General features: G+C 36.5%; 1 protein-coding gene across 3 annotated transcripts in view; it reads left to right on the forward strand.

Moving 5' to 3' along the window:
- KIF27 (kinesin family member 27) overlaps positions 1–21,605 on the forward strand; it is an 80,034-nt gene that overhangs the window by 28,036 nt on the left and 30,393 nt on the right. For 2 of the 3 annotated variants that reach the window (XM_053923518.1, XM_024560096.3), the window contains exons 6-11: positions 1,646–1,852; positions 8,853–9,022; positions 9,487–9,590; positions 11,057–11,212; positions 14,382–14,587; positions 17,645–17,842. In XM_053923518.1, coding sequence (XP_053779493.1) covers positions 1,646–1,852; positions 8,853–9,022; positions 9,487–9,590; positions 11,057–11,212; positions 14,382–14,587; positions 17,645–17,842 — 1,041 coding nt within the window. The remainder of the gene's footprint in view (positions 1–1,645; positions 1,853–8,852; positions 9,023–9,486; positions 9,591–11,056; positions 11,213–14,381; positions 14,588–17,644; positions 17,843–21,605) is intronic. The other variant, XM_053923521.1, reaches the window with a different exon arrangement.

The raw sequence follows: 21,605 nt of genomic DNA on the forward strand, positions 1-21,605 counted from the left end.
GTGAGGCCAATTTTTGTAGATATTACAGATGTGCGTGAAAGAAAGTGTATTCTGCAATATTGGGTGCTGTTAATTCTGTTATTCAGACCTATATTTTTACCCATTTGTTGGGGTATTTTTGTTATATCTGTAGTTTAGAGTGATGTTAAAATCTCCCACTGTGATTTTGGATTTGTCTTACTTCTCCATGTAGTATATATAATTTTTGCATTATGTACTGAAGCTGTGTCACTAAATGCATAGAAATGTAGAATCATTACATCGTCATAGTGAGTTGATGTACTTAAAAAATCATTTTCACCTCTTTTTATCTCTTGCCATGTTTTTGCCTTACAGTCCATTTTGTTATGAATACAGCTATGCCAGCTTTCTTTTGATTAATATTTACATGGAGTCTCTTTTTTCTTCTTATTTTTAATCTTTCTGTGTCTATTTTAGTTTTGTTTCTTGTAAGCAGCAGGTTAGATAATTTTACAATCTTCTCTGACAGTCTTTATCTTTTAATTGGATTGCTTACTTCATTTATGAATTTAACATAGTTACTTTTATGTTTTGGTTATAATCCCACCACTGTACTTTTTATTTATTCTCCCTGTTCTGTGTTCCCTTTTTCTCTCCTTTCTTACCTTCTTTTGGATTGTGTATTTTTAATTTTAACTTCATTAGCTTAGAAGTTGTACTTTTACTCTCTTTTTAGTGGTTATCCTAGAGGGTATACCATGCATCCTTGTCTTAATAAAATTTAATATTAATTGGTAGTTTTACCTTTTTCCCAGGCAATGTAAAGATTCCATTTAACACCTACTCTCAACTTATGTACTATTTTGTTGTATATTTTAATTATCTGTATGCATGACTTTTAAATAAGGTTGCATTTTTATAGGTCAGCATTAACACAGTGAAACTTTAAGTTTTTAAAAAATTTTTAAACACTGTAGTACATGTGAAATGCTAAAATGAATGACAATTTCTTGTTTACATAATTTTGTGCTTATAAAACATAAGAGTTTCCTGGATTGGATGTACTTTAAACATTTTTTAGAGGATACTTAAAAAGCTAAACCACACACACACACAGCCCCCACCCCCACCCCTACACAATGCGCCCTGCCTTTGATTTCCAAGCTCTCCTTTCTCCTTTCTATCAGTTACCCATCTTCTATCTCTGTGCTTTTGGCTTTCTTTTTCACTGAGTAAAGGCTTTCACTTCACTGCACCTGCTGCCACTTTCTGTCTTCTTTGCTGCCACCTCTGTTACTTGAAGCTCTTCCTCCACTTTTCAACTTTCTTGTCTCTCGTTACTTCTTGGATTTCACACAGAAAGTCCAAGCTTTTGTAAAGATCAGCTAATCAGAGTGCTTCAGGTTGACAAACCAACCAGTCACAGTGTATGGGGCCTTTTTTTTTCAGTATTTAACTATGCCGTATTTGTTGCTGCTTACTATTCAAAGGTGTTTACCACTCACAACAGTCCTACATACCTGTGAACACAAGAAGTCTTTGGATAAATGAGGTTTTACTATACTGGTAAGGTAGTTGTGACTTGTAGTTATGATTTTGGTCATTATATAATTTATTTTTTATCATTATCTATACACATACTGAGGATCTCCATTTTTAAAATTCTCATTTCTTTTCTACAAAGAATGAAAAAATAATAGAACAACAACTTCTTGTGGATCAACTGAGTGAAGAACTAACAAAACTTAACCTCTCCATGACTTCTTCAGCTAAGGAAACTTGTGGAGATGGACCAGATAACAGAATACCTGAAAAGAGACCATATACTGTACCGTTTGATGCTCGTTTGGGGCACTATATTTATATCCCAGCAAGACCAGATACCAGGAAGGTAAAGTCTAAACATTAATCTCTCTCTTATTTTGAGATCTTAAAAATATTATATGTAATATGATATCACAGTGTATGTATATAGTCTCAGCAGGTATGTTTGGTTTCTGTTTGGTTTTGTGGACTTTGTGTATTCTCTTTTATAATATCATGCTTTTTGTTTTATTTTATTTTTTAAAGATTTTGTTTATTTTTAGCGAGTGGGAAAGGGAGGGAGAAAGAGAGGGAGAGAAACATCAATGTGTGGTTGTTTCTTACGTGTCCCCCCCACGGGGGACCTGGCTCGCAACCCAGGCAAGGGCACTGGTGACACTTTGGTTCACAGGCCGGCACTCAATCCACTGAGCCACACCAGCCAGGGCTCATGCTTCTTTTTAATAAAAATACAGTAAATAGGAGAATGTATGGTTATATTTGGAAGGAATAGTTGACGATTTTATTCATCAAGGAGGAAAAGCTGTCCTTTGCCATCTTATTTTCAGACATGACTAAGTGATACATTCATGATTTTTTTCTTTCTTTAACCACATCAAGTTGAGATGAGGTTGGAGGTTATTTCTTTTGACTTATATGCTTTGTCTTAATATTTTCTTTTCTTTTTACAAATATTTTATTTATTTTTAGAAAGAGGGCAAGTGAGGGGGAAAGAGAGGAAGAGAAACATCATTGTGTGAGAGAAACATTGATCAGTTGCCTCTTGTATATGCCCTGACTGGGGACTGAACCTGCAACCCAGGCGTGTGCCCTGACCGGGAATCGGACTGGTGACCTTTCACTTTGCAGATGACACCCAACCAAATGAGCCACACCAGTCAGGGCAATTTTTCCCAAAATGACATTTATGTATTACTCAGTCTTGCCAACCTGATGTATCAAGACTGTATAAAGAGCAGTGTGGACTTTCAATTTGTATTTATTTATGAATATGTGTGTTGTAGTAAATATATGCACACATATTTCTCTTGAAAAATCATTAAGTAATCTCTACCGTGGAAAAGACTGATTAACAGATTCATGAATTTTGGTTTTTATTTATTGGTTTTATGAAGAGAAATAGTTTGAGATCCATGTGATTGATGGGTACAGTCAAAGGGATACGAAGTACGCGAAATGCCGTAGACTTCGCAGTTAGACAGGCTTGGATGTGAACACCAGCTCTCTCGTACAGGCCCACAGAGGACTAAACCTGCGGGCCCCAGGCTCCTTACCTGTCAGAATGGGGGAGGAGTCTATGGAGGATTTGCATGAGACGGTGACCGTGAAAGCGCCTGGCACATCGTGCCCTCAGTATATGTCTGTGGGGTACTTTCACTATGTCCCAGGCTCAGTACCTCAGAGTGAGTAAGACAGATGTTACCCTTGCCTGTATGGTCTTCCATTTGGAGTGGTTGAATTTTAAAATTTAAACCATTGTTTTTATTAATTTCAGTTTTACTTTGTAGAGCCATTGGCATTACCCTCATGGTTAAATACATGGTACCTTTTCATAAAACATTTAGGAAAAAAGATCAGTTCTTCCCATGATTCACATTATTACTTCAACTTAATACTTATATATTGTCTTCTATATTTAATTTTTTTACTATTGGCTAGTTATGGCTAAAGCATTTTCCTGTTTCTTTCCATTCTTTTATTTTTAAGAATATTTGAGGTTTTTTTCTGATTATAAGAATTACACACACTTATTTTCTCTCAGTCTCTGGTTTTTACTTCTAGACAGTCACACACACACACACACACACACACACACACATACATACACAGACTCTTTGGGGAGATAAAGCTCAATGGGCTCTTGAGAAAGGTAGGCCCTTCTGTTGTTATCTCTAGTTGTTTAATTAGACCTGAGGCAGACATCTAGAATTGTTTCAAATTAGTAAATTTTTAGCATTGTTTTGTTTTTAAGAATTTCCTTATACCCCAAAAGAACCATCTGGACACTTTATGAAGGGAAAAAGGAAGAAGGTGCAAAGGTCATATGATTAGCAGTTTTGAGAGATCTAATGGGCATCCAGAAACCCTGGCCACCTCTTTTGTCTGGCCTGGCTATTGCAGCAGACATGAAAAGGCAGGTTTGCAATGGAAGACACATAGTGTGGTAAGCCTTGTTCACGTCCTGTTTACGGTTACAGTGTTTTAAGCATGAGGGGAATGTCTCATGTTGGATACCAAAACTAGCTAAATTAAGCCAGAGAGGACATATGAAATACCATTTAATTTTCTCCTGGATTTCTGTGTCCTTGGCAGAAGTCTAGTTAATATTTTCCAGCCCTAATTATTTTCTTTCAGAGTTAAGCTCTAATATTTTCTTGAAGTAAAAGTAGTCTGATAAGAGAAATACTTTAACTTAAAATAGTTTCAAAAGAAAAAGGGAAAAAGTAGCTTAAATGATTATTAAACTGATTACAGAAAGAGTTTGACTTTATTTCTTATGCACTTTTATACATATTGAAGGGAAGGAATGAAAAGATTTTATTTATTTTAAAAGTGTACTATATTTATATATATACTTTCATTACTAGCTTTTCTCAATATATCATACACATTTGATAGCCATGAAATATTCTATAATGTATTGTGATTTTTAATGTCTGAATAATATTTATTCTAAAAGCATGCCATTGTGTGCTTTTTCCTCTTGTTGCACATTTGTTTTCAACTATCTCTTAATCTGAAAAGTTAAACACCAAAATGGGATTATAGGACACGTCTACTCATGCAAATATCCTAAAGAAATTGCCCCTCACAGTCAAATAGTATATGGGTAAATAAAAGAAAAGTACTGATATTCTGTACCAAATTAATATGGAAAAAATAGAAAACTCATTTGTCTCAATAAATGCCGAAAACTCATCTGATGAAGTGCAAACTTGAATATTGATTTAAACTTAAAATATAATAGAGGTTCCTAATTCTCTTAACATTGAAATATGATATAATTATCCGTTTTGAGTTTATTCTGGTATATGGTGTAAATTGGTGGTCTAGCTTCATTTATTTGCATGTACCACTCCAGTTCTCCCAACACCATTTATTTATTATTTCTTTAAAGATTTTATTTATTTATTTTTAGAGAGAGAGGAAGGGAGGGAGGAAGAGAGGGAGAGAAACATCAGTGTGTGGTTGCCTCTCACGTGCCCCCTTCTGGGGACCCAGCCTGCAACCCAGGCATGTGTCCTGGCTGGGAATCAAACCAGCAACCCTTCGGTTCGCAGGCCAGCATCCAGTCCACTAAGCCACACCAGCCAGGGCCCAACACCATTTGTTGAAGAGGCTATCTTTACTCCATTGAATGCTCATGTCCCCTTTGTTGAATATTAATTGACCGTAGATAACTTGGGTTTATTTCTGGGTTCTCTGTTCTGTTCCATTGATCTATGTGTTTGTTCTTATGTCAGTACCAGACTGTTTTGATTACAGTGGCCTTGTAGTGTAGGGTATTGTGATCCCTCCTTTGTTCTTCTTTGTTAAGATTGTTGAGGCTACTTGGGGTCTTTTTTGGTTCCATGTAAGTTTTTGAAATATTTGTTCTAGATCTGTGAAATATGCCATTGGTATTTTAATAGGAATTGTGTTGACTCTGTAGATTACTTTGGGTAGTATGGACATTTTAATGATGTTACATCTTCCAGTCCATGAATGTGGTGTATGTTTCCATTTATTTGTATTTGTATCTTCCTTGATTTCTTTCTTCAGTGTTCTGTAGTTTTCTGAGTACATCTTTTAATTCCTTGATTAAATTTATTCCTAGGTACTGTATTTTTCTTATTGCGATAGTGAATGGGATTTTTTTTCCTAGTTTCTCTTTCTGATATGTCATTGTTGGTATACAAAAATGCCTTTAATTTTTGCATATTGATTTTGTATCCTGCTATTTTGCCAAATTCACTTATTAGGTTGAGTAGTTTTTTGGTGGAGACTACAGGGTTTTCTATGTACACTATCATGTTGTCTGTGAATAATAAAAGTTTTACTTCCTCCTTTCCAATTTGGATACCTTTTATTTCTTTTTTTTGTCTGATCACTGTGGCTAGAACTTCCAGTACTATGTTGAATAAGAGTGGTGAAAGTGGACACCCTTGTCTTGTTCCTTATCTTAAGGGGAAAGCTTCTAGTTTTTGCCCATTGAGTATAATGTTGGCTATAGGATTCTTGTATATAGCTTTTATGATGTTGAGGTGTGTTCTCTCTATTCCCACTTTGCTGAGTATTTTTATCATAAATGGGTGCCAGATTTAAGCAAATGCCTTTTCAGCATCTATTGATGTGATCATGTGATTTTTGTCTTTCAAATTTTTTGATTTTATTGGTTTGTGAATATTGTATCATCCTTGTATCCTTGGGATGAACCATACACCAGAATAAACTCAAAATGCATAAAAGACTTAAATATAAGTTGTGACACCGTAAAACTCCTAGAGGAAAACATAGGCAGGAAAATTTCAGATATTCCATGTACCAATATTTTTGCTGATACAGCTCCTAGGGCAAGGGAAATAAAGGAAAAAATAAACAAATTGGACTAAAAAGCTTCTGCACGACTAAAGACACCATCATCAAAATGAAAAGGGAACCGACTGTATGGGAGAACATATTTGCCAATGATACATCGGACAAGAGTTTGATCTCCAAAATATATGAAAAACTCATATGACTCAATGTGGGGGGGCTCCGCCCGCAGGGCCCCCTGGCCTACACGGATGAGAATAAGTCTACCAAGACATGATCTGCTTGGGGAGGAAAGGTGGCCGATCTCTCAAAGGAGAAGGGACAAGAGCCTTTTCCTCAATGGGCTTTTATTGGGTTCATTTTGCACAGGAATACAGGTAAAGCTCATGAATCATTGTCAGGCAGTAAGGATCAAATAATAGATAACAAACAAAGAACTCTGAGGGCTTATTCTGTGTCAGGGTCAGTTAGCTAAAGAGCTATAAGATTTTGGGAAACAAACTCATTTCAGGCTTGGACCCTTATCATTTAAATTGAGGGTATAAACAAAGCTGGTTTCACAGGATTTTATGCATTCTTTCTTAGGCCTGATTGCCCCGGGGAATCTGCCCTTTCCAGCACAAGACTGAACCACCCTCTGTCATTGTTTCAGGCTTAGTCAGGCAGGGGAAGTAAGGCAGCCAAGAGATTAGGAGACTTCTTGCAGACAGAATGAGGACTCAGGCTATGTCAAAGCCGAGGGGTGAGGGTCCATCACCCCCTTTTTCTGTAGCCCCCCAAGTCCTTCCCTGTGGGCCTCTTCATGACCATGCCTGTCTTAGGTCGTCCCTCCCTTGAGGAATCTTACACATCATTGGCTAACTGGTTAGGCTCAGGGCCAGGCAGGGTAAAGTAAAGTGGGCAGAGGTAGCGCCCGTAGTGGCTTATGGTCCCAAGGTCTCTGACTCAGCCTTAGCCATGGGGGTTTTACAGCTTATGAAACCAGGCAGGGCGGTTCCCAACAACTCAAGACCAGGAAGACAAACAATCCAATTTAAAAAATGGGCAAAGGATCCCCAATAGGGGGTGTGCAAGAGGCAGCCATACATGGATGTTTCTCTCCCTCTCCCTCCCTTCCCCTCTGTGTAAAAATAAAATAAAATCTTTAAACAAAAAACCAAAAATATTAATTTGCTAAGTGTTACTCATTGTGGCAGAGTTTATTTGGTGTTCATTATTAAGCTGGGTCATTTGTTTTCTTTGTAAAAAGAAGTTTTAAAAGCAAATTATAATCTCAGAGAACAAAATTTGACTGTGAACAAAAAATTGCTTTTGCTTCTGAAATAATTCCCCCTCCCTGACAAAGAGAAGCCTTGGTGCCTGTCAGCTGCAGATCAAGGGGCCAAGCTGTTAGATAAGTGCTTGTTAGGTAAGTACTTACTCAGTTGGTTCTTCTGTGAGTAATTCCCTCCCCAGTCCAAAACTCCAGAATTGGAGGGCTACCCAGAACACTTGATGCCCTATCCATCACGGTGCTGATGTGACAGATGGTCTTATTAGGTGACTAAGAGTAGGGGCACAAAAATCAGACATCAAGGTATCAGGTAGGCTTTTCTGAGAGGGAGTATGTGAGGGACCTATGTGAACTGAATCTTGAGCACCTTGTGATACACACGTTTCACTATATGTTACAATTTTAATAGCTTGTAATAATATATTAACAAATTGAGTGTCTCCTCTTAAGATTTTATTATTTACCTTTTTTGAGAAATCACCCTGAGATTTGATTACACAGAGGTGGTGAAAAGAAATATTTGGTAACAGAAACTAAAATAAGAGTATAAAGGAAATTTCTAATTCATTGTTGTTGTTTTTCATGCTTATTTTTTGAGAACTTAAGGTACATTGGCAATAGAAGCATCTTATAGTATATTTAGAAAGTTCCCACACTAGCAACTAATTATCCTATGATACATATTCAGTATGTCATCTGTAGTATTAATTAGCTGTGCCTAGCCGCCACGTGTAAAGTGTGAGTAAGTACATTTGGATTTCCAAATTGAGAATATTTTGCCTTGGCAGAGGGAGTGGCGACAGCTTTGGATTTCTTCATTCAATGGACTTGGGTTGGAGGGGGATGCAGACCCTGAGCAGCAACACCGTAATGCTCCTCGTGTTCAGAACTGAGAAGACGGGTGGGCTGTGAAACAGTTGCCTCCTCCCGCACTATGTATGGGCTTTGCATTCATGGGGGAGTGCCTATGCTGTTTAAGAGCTGTGATGTTTTCGCTCGGGCCTCTTTGGTTTCATTTTCGAATATTATACTGTAGTTGAAGGTAGAAGAGGTTTTTAGAAGAGAAAGAACTGGAGATTCTGAAAGAAGTATGTGTCTGTGAGGCACAATAGCATTGTGAAATGAATTTTGACACTTTTGAGGGGTGATGCATATTATCAGTGACTGTGTATTCTAAGAGTACTTATTTAATAACCCCTTAAAATATGTTGAATAATAAGATAAAAATAGACATCTAAAAATCACTTTTTTGTTGTTGGGTGGGGAAATCACTTGGAAGGTCTATACAAGCCCTTCTGTGTGCTCCCTGGATCGAGTGGTTGCTGGATTTCGAACACGAAGTCAGATGCTCCTGGGCCACATAGAAGAGCAAGATGAAGTCCTCCACTGCCAGTTTTCTGATAACAGTGATGATGAAGACTCAGAAGGCCAAGAGAAATCTGAAATTAGGTATGTTAAATATAGACTGAATTAATAAATGTACTTTTATGATGCAATAAATGTACAAATGGAGAGATTTTTCATTAAAGTATATCTTTTCCATTTAAATAATAGTAGGTAATTTTTGCTAAATGTACTGTCAACTAATGTACCGTGAAACCAGTGTTTGAACACAAGTCATCAGACTCACAATTGAAAAATAATTTTGTTTTTAGAGCTTTTATAGTCATTATATTTTAGTTTTCAGAGAGAATGTTTCGGGATTTCCTGATTCAGCTGCCACAGTGGCAACAAACAAACAATAATGAATTTCCTGCTGGGCCCAACATGGGTGGGAATATTAGTAAAATTCTGTTTATATAATTAATAATTCTCTTAACATTATTGCCGCTTTGGGGGGAAGTTAATTTGAAGGCAGATTAGCAAACACTAACAGACAAGTTGTTACCTTTGACCCTGATCTTTTTTTTTAGACATAGAAGTCGCTCATGGATTCAAAAGCCAGGCTCTGTTTGTTCTCTTGTTGAATTGAATGATATGCATGATCAAACACAAAAGTCAAGTTTGGGGAATGAAGGTACACAGACTTACTTAAGTAATTTACATTTAATGTTTATAAGACATCTTTTTTTTCAGTCAGTAAGTTAAGAAGCATCTAGGAATTCTCAAAGATGGGAACCTGATAGGATTGTTTTCCTGGCTGGTGGAACTTCCTTTATGTTCTCTCTTCTACTTCTGATTTATTATTCCTTTTTACTCCTCAGAAATTTTTCCCACCAATCAATTCTGGCTAGAGTTATAAGCTCAGTCTCTCAGAATGGGGATTTTATACTCAAACCTAAGTTGGTATGCATTGTACTCTTGACTACTTCAAAATACATCTTATATAACTTACTGGGTGTCTCCTTTCCTGCTTCACTGGCTCACATGCCTACCACTAGTGCTGTACCCTTGGCATTGGAGCCAAATTAGTCTATGGGTGCTCATAATATTCAAATACACATTATTTGATGCATAACAGCATAAAATGTTTATGTTCCAAAAACTGTAGTAGGATATTTTAAACTTATTTATCTTGGCCTATGAGTGGCAAAAGCACAAAAAGTAAGAGTATAGAAAATATAAATAAAATGATAAATTATTCCCACAATGTGAAAATAGAGAGCCTTTTTAAATAAACTATGCATGTAATATTTAACAAAAGATTACCTATATGTCACAAATAAAACTGAAGTAACATTTTAAATGTATTAAGTGATATAGGTATGTGCTATCCAAGTTGCCATTCTTGACTATTACTGGTTTATAAGCAGGAAAGAAACTTATGTCAGAATGTAAATCATGAATAAAAATAAATAATTTTTTTTTTAAAGAAAGAATGTAAATCAGCGCAGTAGCTCCTCCACTGAGGAAGTCTCTCTATGAAAAAAAAAGATCAGCTGAACTAAACGGTGACATAGTTGCTTTACATTCTGGTGTCAGATAATAGCAAACAGTGCTGGCCCACACTCTAGTAGTCTGGTGTAGGCTACATTCTTTGATTACAACACGACTAGAAGTTAATAGGAAAAAAATTCAAACCTCTACCCACCTGGAGATTTTACAACTCTCTCAAATAATTCAAGTTAAAAACTCAAATTGCAGAATATCTAAGGGCAATGAAAACTTGTATCAGAACCTGTGGGATATGATTAAAGTATGTATGTAGTATGGGTGTGATTATAGCCTTGGACTTGAAGAAAAAAAAGACAGTATTTACTTCAGTTCCCCTAAATGCGACCAGAGAGTTGTTTTTCATTGGAGTTGGGGGAAAGAAATGCTAGTGTCTCTTAGGAAAGGAAAGGAAAACTCTTCCTGTAAGCTAGAAAACTGAAGTCCCAACGTCCATGTATTTTCCCTTCCCTTCCTTCCCTGTCTCTGTTCGTCTCTTCCTCTGCTACCTCTAGACTGCTTCCGTGTTCACTCTTCTCTTTTAGCTTTACTTCTGTTGAATATTTCATAAGCACATAGTTTTATTTCAGTTTTGTTTCTTTTATTTTAAAGATTCAAAGATTGAATGTCTCCAAGAGAGTCAAGAGTTGAATTTGCAAAAATTAAGGACTTCAGAACTCATACTTACTGAAGCTAAACAAAAAATGAGAGAACTTACAATTAACATCAATATGAAAGAAGATCTGATTAAAGAATTATTGAAAACAGGTAATAGTATCCAATGAAGGTGTGTTCTAAAGCCAATATGTAGAGGTTAGTTGTTAAAAGAACTTTGTTATATTGGGATTCATCTATGAATTGTTCTAACCAGTGTGAATTTTGTGCTGTGCTGAAACTCCGTGGCACTTACTGTTTTTTGCCATATTTATTTATTTTTAGAGGGGTGGAAGAGAGGGAGAAAGAAAGGGAGAAACATCGACTAGTTGCCTCTCGCATGCTCCCAACTGGGGACCTGGCCTGCAACCCAGGCATGTGCCCTGACCAGGAATCGAGCCAGTGACCTTTCAGTTTGCAAGCCAGCACTCAGTCCACTGAGCCACCCAGCCAGGGCTGGTTTTTGCCACTTTTAAAAAACATTATACTAGGTATCTGGGAATATATCTGAGCTGTTTTTCTAACTCATTTTAATAATTATTTAAATTATTAATCTTTATTTTCTTGGATAGTTCATTTTAACAGTAATCCTAAACTTTATATTTTAAAATGAAGTTGATTTTTATTTCTCTGAAGATGTAAGGATTTATTCTTGAGAGCCGTTCTCTTAAGTGAGCTAAGCTTCTAGCTCTTCTTAGTCTCAAATTTCTGCCAGGTCGGTGTATGCACCACACCCTCTGCTCACCCTCAGCTACCTTAGGCTTGCCCTAAAAAGTCCGTCTCAAGCCTTTTGCCTTCCTCCCCAAATACACTCAATGTATGAGGCTTGACTACTTTGAAATTCAGTTAAGAATTGAAGGAGTAAGAGACACTAGCATTTCTTTTCCCTAACTCCAATGAAAAATAACTTCCTGTACTTGAGCAATAATTAAAAAAAGAAAGAAAGAAAGAAAGAAATAATAAAAAATAACGTTCTGGTCACATTTAGGGGACCTGAAGGAAGTACTATCTTTTTTCCTTCAAGCTCAAGGCTATAATCACACCCAAACTACATGAATTATGGAGGGTCCCAACTCCTCTGCCAGCAAGGGAAAATCTGTCTTCCTACTTCCCCTCTCTTTCTTACAAAGTTGCTTTCTGGCTGTTGGTCCTTCTTTCTTGACCGCCTGTCCCAAGCTGCTGTCCCCAAATGTTTTCCCTCCTTGTTCCTGGTGATGTATGTGCTGTGCATCATCCCTCCTCCAGATCTCAGGTGTCTAATTAAATCTGACCGTGCTCCTCCTTCACAGGCAGGACCAATGCCGATTGAACTCTCCTAGGAGTACCCAGGAACTGATTTAGGGATTTAAATAGCTTCCTTTGCTAAGATTTCAGAGTACTGCCTGTGGAAGTTGAGGATATTTACCCTTCTAAAATAAATTATTTTCTTTTAGATAGTTATCTCACCATGAGATATCTCACTAAACAAGCACACTTTTTTGTTTGTTTGTTTTGTTTTGTTTTGTAGTCTGGGATACCCATTCTGGTTGCCTTAGGGTACCTGAACGTACACAGACAAGATCCTCTTCTTACTCACTAGAACCAAGGGACCCTTAGTTCTAGCAAACTAAGATGGTGACCAGCAAAAGGGTCAATGTGTGCTGATTTTTCAGAGGTGCCTCAATAAAGATTTTTCCCAATTGCAACTACTTCAGCCAAAATAACAGTGATTGTAGTGTGTTTTATCAATTCTGATAACACATTTTTCACATTTTAATATCTCTGTAATCAGAATATACCTTACAATCAATGGCATCTTAGCATTTTATCATGCCATTTGTTAATTGGCACTGTACCTTAGTTCATAAAATGCTGGTGTGAACACTTTATGGTGTCTTAGGTTTATTATAATATAGTAGTCATATATATTTTGAAATTAGTCAAGTGATCATAGAGTGTAGAGCCAGAAGACAACTCACAGTACATTTAGTTGAATAACTCTTTTTTATTAAAAAATTAAGAGATTTTTAGTATAATAGTATGACAAACTGTTGCTGGTGGTTATTCATCCCATGACCTCTGGACCCTTAGTCCCCACTGCCACCAGTTTGCTAGTCTAGTTCAGGGACAGCTGACTATTCAGAACCAATCAAAACCAGGTTTTTAGGTTCAGTAGCTGGATTGGAATGAAAAGAAATATAGAAACATCTCATTCTATTTTTCTCTGTGTTCTAAATATTTGAAGGAAAAGCATTTAAAAAGAATTCATCTTTGCTCTGACCAGTGTGGCTCAATTGGTTGGGCATCATTCTGCAAAGCAAAAGGTCACTGGTTCGATTCCTAGTCAGGGCACATGCCTGGGTTGTGGGTTTGGTCCCTTGTCAGGGTGTGTGTGAGAGGCAACTGATTGAGGTCTCTCTCTCACACTGATGTTTCTCTCCCTCTCTTTCTCCCTCCCTGCTCTCTCTAAAAATAAATAAGATCTTTTAAAAAATAATTCATCTTTAACATGGTCAATGGAATGAAAAAGGAGGGGGCCAGCTCTAGATTAAAAGATTAAGAGACATAACAGTCAGATGTGTCATGGATCTTGTTTGGGTCGTAATTAAAATAAACCAACTGTAAAAGACATTTTGGAACAATTGGGGAAGTCTGAATAGGGAATTGGTAGGTATTATTATTGTTAGGTGTAATATGACTCTTGGGTTGTGTCCATATTTTGTATAGATGCTCATTGAAGTATGGTTAGGTGAGATATGACATCTGAGGTTGCTTCACAATTTTTAAGCAATTAAATGAAAGAAAAACATAGATGAAGTAACTCTAGCAAAATCTTGATAACTCTTGAATCTGGATGATGAGCACCTGTTAATATCATTTCCCTACTTTTAGTATGTTGAAATTTTTCATAGTAGTCGTAAAAAAAAGGAATTCAGAGAAATGGATTATGGGTAGTGGGAAGTTGAAGTGAAATAAGTAAAAGGCCAAAGAGTAACCTGAGATAACCTTCTTAACTCGAGTTTGATGCCAGCAGAGCTAAACTACATATTCAGAAGACCAGAAATGTCACACTAAAACACAAAAAATCCTTTGTGAAGATTGAATGGCACCAGATGGAAACAATCATTAAGGAACTAATTATTAAGAGGCCAGGTGGCAAGTTGTGTTTGAATTTTTAATATGATGCCTTAAATATTTACAATGCTCAGCTGGATTCTAAGAGTAGAACATTTTTATGTTTTTGACATTTTGGTTTTTAAAAATATAATTTATAATTGTTATTACTGTTATTATTATGGTGAAGGTAATGATGCCAAGTCTGTAAGCAAACAGTATTCTCTGAAAGTAACAAAACTCGCGCATGAAGCAGAACAGGCGAAAGTGGAATTAATTGAGACAGAAAAGAAGCTACAGGAACTGGAAAACAAAGATCTTTCTGATGTTGCTTTGAAAGTAAAATTACAGAGGGAGTTCCGTAAAAAGATGGATGCTGCAAAGCTGAAAGTCCAGGTAATTTTAAAACTGAGGAAACCTACTTAAAGCTTTGTACTTTTGAGGATTCTTGTACATAGTTAAGAAAGAAGTAGGATTCCATTTTCACCAGCAAGATAAACTGGAATGCAGCTTTTCTTTTCCAGAGTGCTGGTAGGTTTACATAATTTTGACCTGGGTAATATATTTCTGCATTCAGGAAGTGTATTGTCTTGCCCTGGCTGGTGTGGCTCAGTGGATTGAGTGCCGCCCTACAGATCGAAAGGTCTCCTGTTCAGTTCCCAGTCAGGGCACATGCCTGGCTTGTGGGCCAGGTACCCGGTTGGGGACCTGTGAGAGGCAACCCAGTGTTTCCTTCGCACACTGATGTTTCTCTCCCTTTATTCCTCTCTCCCTTCCCTTCTCTCTAAAAAATAAAATCTTTCAAAAAAGAAGTACATTGCCTTAATGTTTTTATCAAAAACCATAAGGTAAGAAATAAAGATAACCACAGACATAGCGTTCTTTTCTAAAGGACAAAAGATTGGTGATTAAATAAAGGAATGAAACATCGGCATGGCACTTTGTAGACACTCAGCAAATAACTGTTTTCTCAACCCATAACTGATGGGTTGAAGAAACGTTAGTAACTCCTAGTACTATAGCTTATTAGTTTCCTAATGCTGTATTTAGATATGTCCTCAGAAATAGCTACAGTTAAAAATTCTGTGAGAGAGATTTGATTACAGAGATTTGTGTAATGAAGCTGTTTTAGATACTGTTGGTATAGTCAGACTGCTTCATTAGTCTGATTGCAATGAATTTGCTAGAATACTTTTTTCATTTTTTATTCATAATTTATTGCTTTCATATCTTTTCCACTGTATGTAGAACAGAATTGTAGGTAGAACGGAATTGTAGGTAACCTATTCAAGGCATTATTTATTTAGTTTTGAAACGGTTCCGTAGTTATTTTCTTTCACCAAGGTGCTCACTGCATATCTCCTCTGTGCCAGGGCCTGGTTTATGCAGAGATGGACAGTGCCCCCCAAACCCCTCCTCTCGGGGTTTTATGATGACACCTCAAACATCTGGGCATCACCACTAAAATTTTCTACCTAAGTAGCCTCAAGGCAACACCAAGTTAAAATAATAACTGGAAAGTTTGAACTGATGAAGGGAATGTGGTAATTGTCCACGTCACACCTTCCACTTGCCTTCAGAATACTTATTTTCCCTTATGGTTCACCTCAGAGAGTCTGGGGACTGATTCTTTTTTACTGCTTGATCCTTTAAATTAAGGTTGTGATGTGTAACAAAATACTCATTTTAATAAAACAGTACTAGAACAAAACAATGAAGATATTTTTCTTTGTGCTTATTATAAAATATTATTTATAATTTCATAGTTTTATATCCTAACTTCAATTCTGATTATAACTTCAATTCTTTTATCAGTATTAATGGCTAGAATTACTGTTTTTCTAAGGAGGTTATTATATTTATATATCTTCTGTTTAAGCCTTGTTTATGGATTTAGCAAAGATTATATGTTCTGTACCATATAACTAAAATGGTTGAGATTAAATGAAAGATTATTAATAGGGCTTGTGAATTACCATGTTCTTTTGTTTTTCAAGTTTCATGTTGCATATCCTTCTCTCCTAAGGGTTCTGATAAGGGAAGGAAAGAAGACACAGAACTTAAGTTCAGACAAAACATCTCACACAGTAGAGGACTGAAATGAGGTTCCCATGTAGTTGTAGAAATGACTGCCTTTCACATACCCATGTACAACCGGTGGGGGAGGGAACGATGAAGATGACGGAGGATGGTGGAGTGGGTGAGGAGGAGGAGGATGACAGTTACCAGATATTAAGTGTCACAAAGTCCCATATAAGTAGCTGGTGTTTTGTATGTGTTACTTAATCATTATTTTTAATCCTTTGAAGGGGGTATTTTTATCCTATTTTATAAATGAGCAAGCTAAGATTTAGAAAGGTAAAATAACATTTCAGGGTCACATAGTTGTAGTCGAAATACCAGCTTTCAGTATTCTAACATGTACCATTTTAAATATTGAAATACTAGAGGTTTTTTTGATGTAATTAAGTTATTTCAGTTTGTAAAACAAAATTTTTTTAATGTAAAACATCTTAAATCTGTATTCTTTTTTTTAGAGATTTTATTTATTTGTCTTTAGAGAGAGGGGGAGGGAGGGAGAAAGAAATGGAGAGAAACATCAATGTGTGGTTGCCCCTTGGAGCCCCCAACTGGGGACCTGGCCTGCAACCCAGGCATGTACCCTGACTGGGAATCCAGTTGGCGACCCTTTGGTTCAGAGGCTGGCACTCAATCCACTGAGCCACACCAGCCAGGGCTGAAGTCTGTATTCTTTATGTCATTAGATATATACACCGTATTTTGCCATGTGTAATGCACACCCATGGCTTTTGTGTGCATTATACACTGGATTATTATACCCATGGAATGTCATCATTATACCCTTGTATAATGTACATCCTTATTTTTCCCTCAAAAATTTGGTTAAAATGTGCATTATACATGGCAAAATACAGTAATACAGGCTGCATAATATTTTAAGGCTAACTGGTGCACTTTTGAGCATCTGTGGATTAAGAGCAAAAACAATAATAACCTATCTCACTTTTAAATAAGATTTCCAGCACTTTCACTGATGTGGGAAAGGCACTACAATGCTAGTATTATTTTGCTCCAGCATTGCAATTACTGTCAAAATGAAATGTAAGTTCAGTTTTGTATTGTTTTAATTTTTACCATGTACATACAATATTTTAAGTTAAAATCCTCATTAGTAAAAAGCAAAGAGATGAAGTTGGTTCTCTTTGGCTGTCAGCATCAGGATGTCTCATCATTCTCTCTGTCTGGTGAAAATCATGGCGGTTGCCCAGTTATCAAAGCAGAAACGTAGAAAACAATTGTGAACCCATCAAAAATAAAAAATAAAGTAAAACCTAGGCAAAATGTCTACCCTTGCCATTGAATGAAAAGTTTTTTACTTGGTGTTTATGAGAGATGCAGTTTTTCATTTTGAAATATTCCATATGTTCCCAGGTCTTACAGAAGAAGCAACAAAATAGTAAGAAGTTGGCATCACTTTCGATCCAAAATGAGAAGTGTGCTAGTGAACTAGAGCAGAGTGTAGATCACATGAAATACCAAAAGGTACAGCTGCAAAAAAGACTTCAAGAAGAAAATGAAAACCGGAAGCAGCTGGATACAGAAATTAAGCGGGATCAACAAAAAATCAAAGTAATATTGTCATACTTTCCTGCTAAGCGTAATATGAAATGTGAAATGGCACAGAGCTAAGGAAGCCAAGGTCTTGACTTGTTTGGCTTGTGAGGCACCTAACCGCGGCCTGTGCTTGGCTGCTCTCCTCATTCTCTTGAAAGCTTTGTTCGTCTACATAGTAAAACCTATGTGTTGAATTCTGAGTACTGTCTTGAAGGCTTTGACTTCACAAAAGAAAGTTCACTAATACCATTTCACAGACTAGGACCTTAACTTAAGTTGCGGCTGTCAAAAACATTTAAAGCCAACTTTGTAAATAACATCTAACATTTGAATAGGATTTCCCATTTTCAAAGCGCTTTGAAATGCATTGTCCATGTGGTGGTATGGAAGAAAAGTTCAAGGTAAAATGGTCCGATTTCATCCATAATGAGCAGAAGAATGATCAGACCTGTGCACCCAGCAGGTCTATAGAATAGATTAGGACGGGGAGGAACTAGTGGTGTCAGCCTGGGCTCTGGAGTCAGGCTAGCACAGGTTCAAATCCGAGCTCTCTCAGTTCCTAGCTGGATCACTTACTGAGGAAGATCACCCTTTTTGAACCTGTTTTATTCATATCTATAATGGCCTTAATCATACTCTCCCCACAGGGCTCTGAATATAGAGGGGAGGTCACGATCATAACAATAATAACAAACTGTATACCAGTCTTTTGGCGAAATGATAAGCCAGACCCAAAGCTTGGAACATAATTCCAGATTTCCTATATATTTAATTTTGGAATATAATCTATTCTTAGACCTTAAAAAAAATCATAGAATTTAGTGACAGAAGGGAACTTAAAACACATTTAAGCCAAGTTACTGATTCTTTTTTTAACAGCTTTATTGAGATATACTTCACATACCGTACAATTCACCCATTTAAATTATACAATTTAATAGGTTTCGGTGTATTACATATTAACTTTTATAAGCTGTGGTAAATATATATGTGTGTGTATCATATATACACACACATATACATCATGAAATACATCATTTTAACATTGTTCAATTGTGCAGTTCAGTGGCATTAATTACATTCCCAGTGTTGTGCAACCATCACCATCTATTTCCAAAACACTTTTCCTCACTCTAAACAGACACTCTGGAACCGTTAAGAACTCCCTGTCCCCTCCTTCCTCTAATCTACTTATCTATGAATTTGCCTATTCTAGATATTTCATAAAAGTGGAATCATACAATATATTTGTCCTGTGTCTGGGTTATTTCACTTAGCATATAATATTTTCAAGGTTCATCCACATTGTAGCATGTATCAGAACCTCATTCCTTCTTACGACTGAATAATATTTCATTGTATGCATATACAACATTTTGTTTATCCATTCATTTGTTCATAGACATTGGGTTGTTTCACCTGTAGCTATTGTGAATAATGCTGTGATAAACATTGGCATACACGTAGTTGTTTAAGTCCCTGCTTTCAATTCCTTTGGAACTGAAATACGCAGGAATGAAATCCTGGGTCATATGGTAATTCTTTATTTAGCTTTTCTGAGGAAGCACTAAATATTTTCAATAGAGGCAGCACCTTTTACATTCTCGCTAGAAATGTATAAGGGTTCCAATTTCTCCACACCTTTGCTGATGCTTGTTTCTGTTTATTATAGACATCCAAGTCCCTGTGAAGTGGTATTTCATTGTGTATTTGCACTTTCCAAATGACTAATCATGCTCAACATCTTTTCATGTGCTTATATCTTCTTTGGAGAAATGTCTATTCAAGTTCTTCATGTACTTGTTTGTTGTTCCTATTTCAACCTGTTTTTTATTTTTTATTGGATTTATTGGGGTGATGCTGGTTAATAAAATAAGGGTGAAAAAGGTGAAGGGTTTAAGCAAAAAAACAAAACAAAACAAAAACCCTCATAGCCACAGACAACAGCATAGTGAATACCAGAGGGGAAGGGGGTGGAGGGAGGTAGAAGAAGGTATACGGGGGATAAATGGTGATGGAAGGAGTCTTGTCTACTTTTTAATTGGATTGTTTGTCTTTTGTTGTTGAGTTATGGGAGCTCTTTATACATTCTGGACATTTAACTCTATCAGATACATGACTTTCAATATTTCAACCCATTCTGTAGGTTGTCTTTAAATTTTCTTGATAATCTTTGATGCAGCAAAGTTTTTCATTTTATGAAGTCCAACTTATATATTTTCTCTTTTGTACTTCATGTCTAAGAATCCACTGCCGAATCTAAGATCAGGAAGATTTACTCCTGTGGTGTTTTTTAAAGACTTTTATGGTTTTAGCTCTTATATTCAGTAAGTCATTGATCCATAATTAGTTAATTCTTACGTATGGTGTGAAATAGGGGTCCGACTTCATTCATTTGCATGTGGAAATCTCTTTGTCCTAACGCCATCTGTTGAAGAGACTATTCTTTCCTCACTGAATGGATTTGATACCCGGTCAAAAATTAATTGGCTATAGATTTATAGATTTATTTGTAAACTCTCACTTCTATTCCATTTGTCCATAAGTCTGTCCTAATGCCTGTACCACACTGTTTGTGATTTTGTACTAAGTTTTGAAATTGGGTAGTCAGCCTTCCGACTTTCTTCTTCCTTTTCTAGATTCTTTTGGCTATTTGCGGCCCCTTGCAATTTCATGTGGATTCAAAAATCACCTTTTCTATTTCTGCAGAAAAGGCCAGTAGAATTTTGATATGGATTGCATTGAATCTGTAGATCTCTTAGTGTCGTATTGACATCATGACAATATGTCTTCTTACTCAGGTGCATTTATTTAGGCCTTTAATTTCTTTTAGCAATGTTTTCTAATTTTCAGTGTATAAGTCTTTTACTTCCTTGGTTAAATTTATTCCCAGATGTTCTATTTTGTAGATGTTATTGTAAATGGAATTGCTTTCTTTTCTTTACTCATTCTTAATAATGGTAATTATTATTATGGCAGTAGTTAACATTTATTGAGTGTTTACCCTCAGTCAATACTATGCTAAGGACTTATGTTCTCTAACTCATTTAATTCTTCTATATTTTTAACTTTTCCTTTTCTCCTAGAATCCTTCTTTAAACATCTTAGATTTTTTGCTCATCCTAAAATTAATCCTTCAGTCTTACATTACTTTCTCTCACTCTGTTCTCCCCTTCATAACCAAGCGTCTTGGAAAAGTTTACTGTATTTGTTTCTGTTTTCTCTGCTTCCATTTATTCTCTTATCCTCTCCAGTCTGGCTTCAGGCTCCATTTCAAAGCTCTGAGAAGTTCACTAGTGCTCTCTGTCTGTGAAGTCCTTGTCCATTTTTTTTAAATCCTCACCTGAGGACCTTTTTTTTTTTTTATTACTTTTAGAGAGAGAGATGCATCGATGTGAGAAAGAAACATCAATTGGTTGCCTCTCACATGTGCCTGGACCGGGGATCATATGTGCCCGGACCTGGGAACTGAATTCACGACATAGGTATGTGCTTTGACTGGGAATTGAACCTGCAACCTTTTGGTTACAGGATAACGCTTCAACCAACTGAGCCACACTGGTCAGGGCTAAAGTCCTTAACACCTTGGTTGCATCTAGCACAGTTCACTACTTCCTCCATCTTGAAATATTTTCCCCATTGCCTTGGTGAAATGATTCTCTCTTTGTTTTTTTCACTTTCTGATTGATTGCTTGTTTTCTGTCTTTACTAGCTCATCTTACACTGTGAGTCCTTTACATAAGAGAATTCCTCAAGACCCTAGCCTGTGCCCTCTTCT

Source organism: Desmodus rotundus, chromosome 1 (assembly GCF_022682495.2).
Source record: "Desmodus rotundus isolate HL8 chromosome 1, HLdesRot8A.1, whole genome shotgun sequence".
Taxonomy (NCBI): Eukaryota; Metazoa; Chordata; class Mammalia; order Chiroptera; family Phyllostomidae; genus Desmodus; species Desmodus rotundus.